The sequence below is a fragment of the Lupinus angustifolius genome, chromosome LG07 (assembly GCF_001865875.1).
Source record: "Lupinus angustifolius cultivar Tanjil chromosome LG07, LupAngTanjil_v1.0, whole genome shotgun sequence".
Taxonomy (NCBI): domain Eukaryota; kingdom Viridiplantae; phylum Streptophyta; class Magnoliopsida; order Fabales; family Fabaceae; genus Lupinus; species Lupinus angustifolius.
This window is the reverse complement of record NC_032015.1, coordinates 15,228,578-15,238,916: the sequence shown is the minus strand read 5'-3', so window position 1 is coordinate 15,238,916 and position 10,339 is coordinate 15,228,578. Positions and strand designations below refer to the sequence as shown.

Here is a 10,339-nt window from a genome sequence, read left to right as displayed (position 1 = left end):
CATTGCCTTAGCCATGGATGATTGTCGCTTGTCGCTGCTCTTTTTGGTGCCACTGTGTCAAGCTTAGGGGTTTCACCAAGTTCCATTTTCCTTTGTTTTCATTCTCTATTCGGTTGAGAAGGATAACATCTAGTTACCCTCTTTTGTTTTCCTTTTAAATCATTTCATTCCCTTTGTTTTTTTTCAAAGCCAAATAGTGGCCCATTCTGAGGCTCGTAGCCTTTAATCCCTTAGTGACTAGGATTTGTCTTCTTACTAAGTGGTACATTAGTCTAGTTTTTTTTTGTGGATCAACTAAAAATGACTTTTTATGACAATGTAATTAAGTCTTATTCTTTTAAATATGTTTTTTAAAATAGAGGTAGAAATATTAGTAATCAAAAACATTTTAAATGGGAATTCGATAACGAGGTTATGTCTCACGCCGCATCATCCTTTCCTTTCGAGTCAAAAAGTGGTTGCAGTCATTATTACTACCTCTATTATTTATCGAAACGGAAAAGGAGTAAGCGACCAATGTCAACTCTTTGTCTATTAATTATGCCTAAACTAAATAATTTCTAAGGTTAAAACCAAACCAAATCAATCCAACTAATCCGTTCTTAAAATACTAGAATGATATAAACGTTTTAAAAATAAAAATGTTTCAAGGAGATTCGATACCAAGGTTATGACTCGTGTTACATCTTTCTTTCCATTCGAGTCGAGAAGCGGTTGCGGTCATTAGTATTGTCTCTGTTATTTATCGAAATAGGAAGAAGGTAAATGACCAATGTCCACTCTTCGTCTATTAATCTTCCTTCTATCAACTTTAAATAATTTCTAAAATTTTAACTAAAACCAACCAACAAACAATTCTCTACTAGAACTATGTAGTCTTGATTTCCCTATTGCACCTAGGGGTACGTAGAAGCAAGATCAACTCACAAAAATAAAAAATTAAATTTTTGTTTTAAGTAATTTAATTTTAATAAATTAAGGGTATTTAATTCATGCAATTAGTTAGGGTACCACTTTATTACGAGCGAATGGGGTGTTAATATCTTCCCAATTCGTAATTGACTCCTGAACCTCGATATCAAGGTCCAAGGCTCAATGTGATTGGACCAAAATATTTTTCTACATTTTTGACACAGAAAAATGTAGTGGCGACTCTAATAAAGTGGCGCAGCCGAAAATCGGGGTGCGACACACAATCAACATTGTGATGAAAAGTGGACTTTCTAAAAATCTATTTTTACCAATCAAGAAAGTCATTAAAGCTTATCATGTTGTTTCTGAATTATTCATTAGGGGTACAACCCATGATGAATATGTGGAGAGTTGGTTCCAACAATTCAAAAAGGTGGTCTTTGATCCAGGCGGTAATGGTGCCTCAAATTTGATGACAAAATCTTCTCAAGAAGGAGGGTATCTTGATACGAACCTCCAGGGGATGGTTTGCTTTGTTTGCCGATCATTCTTGCTTGAAACTAAATTTGACTCGCGGAATAACACTTTTATATGAATGTCCACATTTTTTGTATGATTATAAGTCAAATGCGTATGGAATTAGTGTTTGGATTGAATTAGTGTTTAGTTTTTGTTTATGAAGTTTTATGTGTTTGTGTTGGATAAAAGAAAATGGAAAAGAATGAAGGTGGAAGGCCCCATAAGCAAAGTAGCTTGATAAGCCAATGAGGTTCGCCACAGGGAAGGATCCTTGATAAGAACAATGTTGAGGTGCCACACCAATAATGGTGATAAGCCTATGAACACCACAAGGAAGGATCCTTGATAAGTTCTGAGTTAGGAGCAAAGCTCAACTAGAAATGAATTAATCCAAACAAAATTCAACTTGTTCATTTACAATTATTTCCCCAACCTCACTTAACCATTGAAGACGATAAGCAGTGGGATGTGGTCTAGTCACAAGATTTAGCTTTGAGACTAATCTTGGACTAACCATGTTGGCACAACTGCCATAATCAATTATAAATAAGCATACCCTACCTTGCAGCAAACATCTAGAATGAAAGATGTTCTCCCTTTGGTGGACTTATCTTCCATAACTTGATTTTCCGAAAGTTTCCTCACCAAGAAAGATTTACCATGTGACATGACTCAGAACTTTCAAGCAAGAAGTGGTCTGATACCACTTGATGCGAACCTCCAGGGGATGGTTTGCTTTGTTTGTCGATCGTTCTTGCTTGAAACTAAATTTGACTCACGGAATAACACCTTTATATGAATGTCCACGTTTTTCGTATGATTATAAGTCAAATGCGTATGGAATTAGTGTTTGGACTGAATTAGTGTTTATTTTTTGTTTATGAAGTTTTATGTGTTTGTGTTGGATAAAAGAAAATGGAAAAGAATGAAGGTGGAAGGCCCCATAAGCAAAGTAGCTTGATAAGCCAATGAGGTTCGCCACAGGGAAGGATCCTTGATAAGAACAATGTTGAGGCGCCACACCAATGGTGATAAGCCTATGAACACCACAAGGATGGATCCTTGATAAGTTCTGAGTTAGGAGCAAAGCTCAACTAGAAATGAATTAATCCAAACAAAATTCAACTTGTTCATTGAAAATTATTTCCCCAACCTCACTTAACCATTGAAGACGATAAGCACTGGGATGTGGTCTAGTCACAAGATTTAGCTTTGAGACTAATCTTGGACTAACCATGTTGGCACAACTGCCATAATCAATTATAAATAAGCATACCCTACCTTGCAACAAACATCTAGAATGAAAGATGTTCTCCCTTTGGTGGACTTATCTTCCATAACTTGATTTTCCGAAAGTTTCCTCACCAAGAAAGATTTACCATGTGACATGACTCAGAACTTTCAAGCAAGAAGTGGTCTGATACCACTTGATGCGAACCTCCAGGGGATGGTTTGCTTTGTTTGTCGATCGTTCTTGCTTGAAACTAAATTTGACTCACGGAATAACACTTTTATATGAATGTCCACATTTTTTGTATGATTATAAGTCAAATGCGTATGGAATTAGTGTTTGGATTGAATTGTTGTTTATTTTTGGTTTATGAATTTTTATGTCTTTGTGTTGGATAAAATAAAATGGAAAAGAATGAAGGGGGAAGGAGCCACAAGCAATGTAGCTTGATAAGCCAATGAGGTTCGCCACAAGGAAGGATCCTTGATAAGAACAATGTTAAGGTGTCACGCCAATGGTGATAAGCCTATGAACGCCACAAGCATGGATCCTTGATAAGTTCTGAGTTAGGAGCAAAGCTCAACTAAAAAGGAATTAATCTAAACAAAAATCAACTTGTTATTTCATGAGAAATGACTTATTACATATAGTTTTGTGGTTGCCTATATGGTTCCACGAAAATTGTACAAAATAAACACAATTTAATGGCCTAATTAAGACAATAAAAACCAACTAATGGTTGATTGAAATCAAACCCCAACCCCACACGAAATTCCCTTACAAAGTGTTATTATTTTGAATTCAAAAACTACCTATAGAATGAAACAAATAAAATATTCTTAACTACAATCATAACTCTTGGATTTGAACTTGAATGGTTTGATGATGAGTCATGCAGCCAAGGATGTCAAAGTTTAATGTATTTCCTAAACAAGGAAACAAAACTAAACTCTTAACTTTATGGTAGTCATGTAAGGAAATTTTTTAACACAACCACAACTCCTTTGGCATATAAGGTAACTTTGGCATATAAGTGTTGTGATTCAAATTCAAATGTTTCCCTCCAATAAGGCAACAATTGAACACGCATATACCAATAAGGAAAATCTTTAATTGGTGAATTAACTCTTGATTTTCTATGCCTTGGTCGTGGGATTACTTGAATGAAATGATGGCATTGTATCTTTGCAAATCTGATTTGAAATGATGGAGATTCACACACCTAATTGGATGAGCCTTGATGACTTGTCTTTCTTGAATGAGCCTTGTCTTGAATACCTTGAATTACATGCCCAACCCTCATATTACATGATTTAAATAAAATACTTAACAATAATTTAAAATACTCCTAAGATTAAAATAAATTCTAAGACTACCCATGAGAATAAATTCTCAATTTATTGAAAATAATAACTAAACTATCATAATTTCCTTCCAAGAATATAAACTCCAAGTGACTCGCCTACTTGTAAGATTGTCCTCCACAAACCAAATGTTGCTCCCTTTAGTTTACATCAATTTTGGTTTTGGGTGTGTTGGCTAAGTTTTGGTTCAGTGATATGTTTGTTGACGAAGTGTTTGGGTCACAGTTGGGGTGATTAGTGGGGGTTTGATTACGCGTTAGGTGTCTTGGGCTTGTAGGGCCACGACTTAAGGTTAAGATTGTAGGTCTTGGCTTGGTGTTGTGTAAAAGGCTCAGCTAGACTATGTACGTTTGCTCTAGGTTTGTGTATGGGGTGGCCATGCCACGGTTTGGGGTTTTGGTGTATGGTTGGCCACGGTTTAGTGTGTAGGTTAGGTGTTGGCTATGGTGGATTGTTTTTGGCTAAGTGTTCGATTGGGTTTGTTGTGTGTGTGGATGAGGCACAAGAGAAATGGAAAAGGAATGAGGTGAGGGGCGCCACAAGCAAGGGTTGTTTGATAAGGCAAGGGTGGTTCGACACAAGCAAGGATGTTTGATAAGAACAAGGTGACAACTTCCAAGATAGTTTTAGGAGTAAACTCAACTAAAAACAATCAATTTTCTTAATAAAATCAAACTTGTTTTATTCATGAATACTTGAACCTTGATTTCTGGTCAGGTTTGAGACAACTTAAATTTGATCAGAGTTTCACCGAGCCAACTTTGAGTTCGAGTGATTCCCAATCCAAGTTGGCCGAGATATTCTCCAAGTTGACCGAGCCAATATGTGAACCTTGATTTCTGACCAGGTTGGTGCTCAGGTGCCCAACCCCTAGCCAGGCTGGTGCACACGCCCAACATGCCCTATCACATGCCTAGCGTTCTGGCTTGGCCAAGTTGGTCACTAATGGACCATTTTGCATGCCTAGGTCATTTTAATTGGCCACTAATGGACCATTTTACAAGAGATTAAATAATTAATCCCTCAAACCCCATTACATGGATTTATTTGAAAATTAAAAAATTAAAATTAAAATAAACTTAAACTACCCTTGAGAAATAAATCTCATTTATTTTGAAGATAAAATAATTAAACCTAAGGACATAAATTCCCTTCATGAACATGGTCTATCGGGTCAATGATGTCCTTAGTGAGCTTGAGTTGCCTTGATTTGGCTCTGGCCCTAATCATAGGGCCTCCTTGTCCTGGCTTGACCCGTGAATCTGAGGTTGCCCATGGCTGGTTTACATCACTAAGTGTAAGTACTATAGAAGTTAATTTATATGCATTTGTAAGTGGTTCTTGCATGTGCTTAATGATTGTTTTAAGTTTGAACATCTTATTGCATGATTCTTGAATAAAATGCTTAGTCACATACTTGCATATTCTGAACTTGTATAACCCAACAATTGATACATTTTCTAGACAAAAACTTGTATCAACTTATCATCTCATGCATGTTACTTTGCTGGTAACTAGACATATAGCTAATTCTGTAATTTTATAACTCTCAAATTTGTTGGCATAGACTACTAGACATAGATGTATGCTTAATGGTGCATATAACTTAATCTTATTAAGCTAGACTACTAGACATAGAGATAATTTAATAGGGTATTAGTATGGACCGAGATATTGGCGGCTAATACAATTGAGGTGTTACATTTAACTCAATTTTGCATGCATAGACTACTACATATAGATGTATGTTATGCGAGTTATAAATCTTAATCTTATGAGTAGAGTTGCTAGACAAGAGTTTTGTTGCATAAATTGCTAAATTGGCTAAGACATTAATTTTTAGTAATCTTGAGGTCATTTTTATGAAATAATAAATTATTAAGTGAATTTATGTTATGAATCATGCGTATATGGATAGTAAGCATGAAGTTCAAGCACAACTCATTTTATCATCATATTATAATCTTGATTATATTGTGTCACTAGACAAACAAACCCTTTGAACAATTACTTAAATTAATAATAGTTAATTGAAAGACTATAATATAACAAATCCTTGGGGAATGGAGAACCTATTACTCTAATTTTGTTTGTGATACCGTTCCTTGTTTTTACACAAAATAGTAATATTTAAATTTGATATACATCCTAATTAAATATATACCGATTATGCATATAAGTTAAAAAAAATTCCGAGAACATACTCAATTGCCACTAAGAAAAAAACAGTTGCATGCTATAACCATAAACCGAATTTTCGATGAATATTTTACATTCTGGACTTTTTCTTGGTGCTTTTACATATATATTCCTTCCATGATTAATATCAAATGGGTTAGTTGATGGAATGAATTTATAATTATGTTAACCAATTTTCATAAAGATAATGCTCCTACATGAAAAAAAAATATCAAACTATTCAATGTTTAATCATTATCGATGTGGTATGTTGGGTATTATAGTCCTTTTTGATGCATTAATATATAGGGTTCCTATTATCTAAGTTAATTTTAGTATTCACTCATTAAGTTTATATTAACTTTAGAAGTCATATGAGTTGCAAACATTAAATCACTTCTTTTGCAACTTCTTAAATAAATAGTCAATATAATTGTGTTAAATATAAGATTCCCAAATATTAATTAGAAACTATAAAAAGTCCTAATATAAATTCCAGTTGATGGAAATTCTAGAAAATTGTGAGAAATTGTGGCTACAATTGCACTCACCATAAAATAAAATTGCGAGAACTCTCAAAATCATAACCTTGGGACCACAATTGCAATTGAGTAATGCAATTTGAAACCCTAATAACAGTGTAGGGTATTACTTACTATCGAGGAATTCATGGATTCAAATTGAAGTTATACAATTATAATATGTCCTGAGTTGATATCAATGGCTATAATTAAATATATCCATATTGTTGGTAACACCTAGGTGAATATGACTATTGAACCTTGATATGTTGTCAATTGAATATGAGGACATGATCATTTAACATTTGTAGATAATTTATTGAATATATTAAATGATGACTTTTTTAAAGTCACGTATTTCTTAACTTTTGAAGACTATGAAGTTTAACATAAAAAGTTGAAAATAATATTTTGAAGGTGTCTTGAAAATATAGAAACATTATTTTTTTGAAGAAATCTTCTTTTCATTCACTATATAAAGAGAACTTGTGCCTATAGAAGGAAACTGAGTTTATACTACTCTAATGTGAGACTATATTCCTACTGAGAGACTTTGTATTTCATTTTTCTTAGGTGAGATTGAATATTATTCTCTTGACAAATATTGTAATCCTTATATAATGGAAACATTTCTCACTAGGTATCATGGTTATTTACTTATCAATTTAATTAAATTTTTCCATGTTATAAATTCTTTTAGCCATTCTTCTATTTTTTTCCTGTTATACTTATCTCATTGTCCCTTTAACAATTGTCTATTTTGCATTAAAACCATTACATTGACATATCATAATAACAGGGAGGAAGTGACACATTAAGACTAGGACACACCATTACATAGTATTACAATATTCCTTGTGATGGTTACAATTGGCACATCCCTATTTCTCTTTATTTTACCCCTCGAAACTTATTGCAAGAAAATTAGTTAATTTAACCTCCAACTAAGCAGAAAAGAAGATAAAAGGAAAATTAAGATTCAGGGCTAACATATTGGAAAAGGATCATTATAACATACCCTTCAAATTTTACAACAAAAACTAAACTTTTGCTTTTACATAAAATGGGAGTTATAGGTATTGTTGTTATTTTGTTCTGAAATCTTGTTTTGGAGCTCAGATAAGAGGGCCTTATTCTCTTTGTGCAGAAGCATGGCCTGTGTCCTCAATTTTTTATTCTCCTCTATGATGTTTTGGTTCTCCATGTACAATTTCAAGTTTTTCCTCTCAATTTCTGCTTTCACCACTATCATCCTTTTCCTTTGTTTTGCTTCTTTCAATTGTGCTCTCCTTCTATATAACATTGTAAAACCATAAGCCAATGTCATACACACAAAACATGTATAATACAAGAACAATGATTTAAATTGTCTACCACACAACGTGATGTGGTCGTAATATTGCAGTTACGGTGACCATCATAACTGCATCACTCAACAATTATGATGTGATACAGAATCACAATGATGCAGTCATATGAAGCTGCAATGCAACAACATTGGACTGTACTTGGGCTGCATCAAACTGTATCAAACAACTTCAAATCCAAATTCAAAATATTTATTTAATCACAAAATAATTCACAATATAACGACTACAATCATCTAACCAGAATCATGACTGCAATCATGACCGAAACTGCAATGTAAGAAATAGCAAAAGGATATGGTAAAAACTTAGAAACTAGAAAAGTACCTGTTGAGCATGTTCAACCTAAGGTTCTTGTGGTGTCTCTTTGATGGACTTGGAAGGGGAAGTGCAAAAACAAGTGAACCATAAGGGTTCTGTTTCGAAGAGAAAGGGCACATTCTGTTTGTTTCCCTTCAAGAAAACAAGGTCTATTAAAGAAAGGTTATAGAAGAAGCTTGAGATATATGATTTCTCTTGTAAAACTGAGTAATAAATCAATAAAAATGAGGAGGTAAGAGATTAAAGTGAGGTGCAACAATTATACTGTAAGAGGTTTTTATAGGCAAGAAACATGATAAGAAACTAAGAGGGTGATAGAAAATTGATATATAGCTGTGATTTTGTGTTAATATGGCACAAGAGGGGAAGAGAGAGAAATAGAGATTTTTATGGTAATGATGGCATAAAGACTCATGATTACAAAGGACAGCAATAGATGAGAGAAGGCAGAAGGGTGAAGAAAAAATGCCTCTTTTTTCTTGGCTGTTCTCAAGCACAAAACTTAGATTCTGTTTAAGAGGTACTGGTAGTACTGTTCCCCGATGAGAAAAAAATGAATCATAACTTCGTAGTAAAATGAAAATTTAACCGGTGTAACATCTGCTACATATGATTCTTTTCACATTGAAGAACACCTTCACAAACAAAAACAACAGAATTATGTCTTTTTATATTGCTTTTGTTTAACTATAAAGGCTTTTCTACTATGATTGGAATACATAGAAAGTACATTATCTTTTAAATTGAGTTTGAGGTTGTGATAATATGATTAGTGTGGTTGTGGTTATTGCGACTATTGTGATGCGTATTGTGATCGTTATGGTATAAATTATTTTAGGATTAAGAAAATATTTTTTAATTTAATATGATTTGGTATAATCCAATGCAGTCCAAATACAATATGATAGGGTGTCATCATTGTGATTTAGGGTCACACTGTAACTATAGCTATTACCACAATCCCAATATGACTGTATCACATGATGTTATCCACAATTTCAATCATTAGTATCTACTACTCACTGAATAAGAAATAAGGATTATCTCTAATATTGGAGAAACAACAGCTATAAAATACCAAACAAAAGTAAATGTTATGATACTTTTATTTTATTTATTTATATCATTGAAAATAAAAGGAGAGACAATAACTTATTTCTTGAGTACTAGAAAGAAGGTTGGTTCCTCAATAAGTTGAGTTACACTACTTTTTTTTTTAACTTATAAGTTTCTCATTTAGTTTAAGTCCTCACACTCTTGTCATGGGATCTTCAAGGCAGAAACATAGTCATAAAGGTGATGTGGGTTGTAATCAAATTAGCTGTGCTAATTATGGTATAGAAGGCAATTTTGACATACCATTCAATGTGGGAACCATATGCATTTACTCCAGGTTCATTTAAAATGAGCCACACTATATGGTTACTTGTACTTTCTATACTTTATTGTTAGGCCAGGGCCTGTCCACTTTCTTCACGGTAGTCTCAGGTAGCAGAACGTGACACAAATAGAAATGCTTACTGTGCCATGTTTTCTTGATAACAAATATCTTACAATGTGGATAGACCAAAGTTCGATATCTAGACTAAATACTTGTCAGAAGAGATAATCACATACTCTAAAGATTGGAGGGAATATCTTTAGTTAAGGCAAGAAAAATATAAATCTTTAAAGATTGGAGATAAGAAATGTTCATTTTAATTTCTTTCAGATGACAATTAAAATGAGTACTAATTAACTCAAGGTGAGAAAGAGTAAATGGGAACTGCTGCAAAAAGGAAATTATGCATGTAGATAAATAATAGAGTTGATGAAATCTACTCACATAAAGTGACTAGCGTTGTTGAATAAAGTTTCCATTTGTTGGACAACGGAGATCACCCATTCTAAATGATATTTTATTTTCTATTCCAAGTCGATCATATA

The 10,339-nt window shown here is 33.4% G+C and overlaps 1 protein-coding gene across 1 annotated transcript; it reads right to left on the bottom strand.

Moving 5' to 3' along the window:
- On the bottom strand, positions 7,533–9,003 carry LOC109352732 (protein LITTLE ZIPPER 1-like). The gene is made up of 2 exons (XM_019594918.1): positions 8,420–9,003; positions 7,533–8,017 (listed from the first exon to the last, which is right to left on the bottom strand). Exons 1-2 carry the CDS (start codon positions 8,530–8,532, stop codon positions 7,780–7,782), a joined length of 351 nt encoding a protein of 116 aa, XP_019450463.1. The 5' UTR covers positions 8,533–9,003; the 3' UTR covers positions 7,533–7,779.

Excerpts from the sequence above, each read along its gene's own strand:
- LOC109352732 (XM_019594918.1), bottom strand. The coding sequence starts at position 8,532 with ATGTGCCCTTTCTCTTCGAAACAGAACCCTTATGGTTCACTTGTTTTT. Across the intron at positions 8,018-8,419 it reads AGGTTGAACATGCTCAACAG|AAGGAGAGCACAATTGAAAG; the intron begins GTACTTTTCTAG and ends AATGTTATATAG.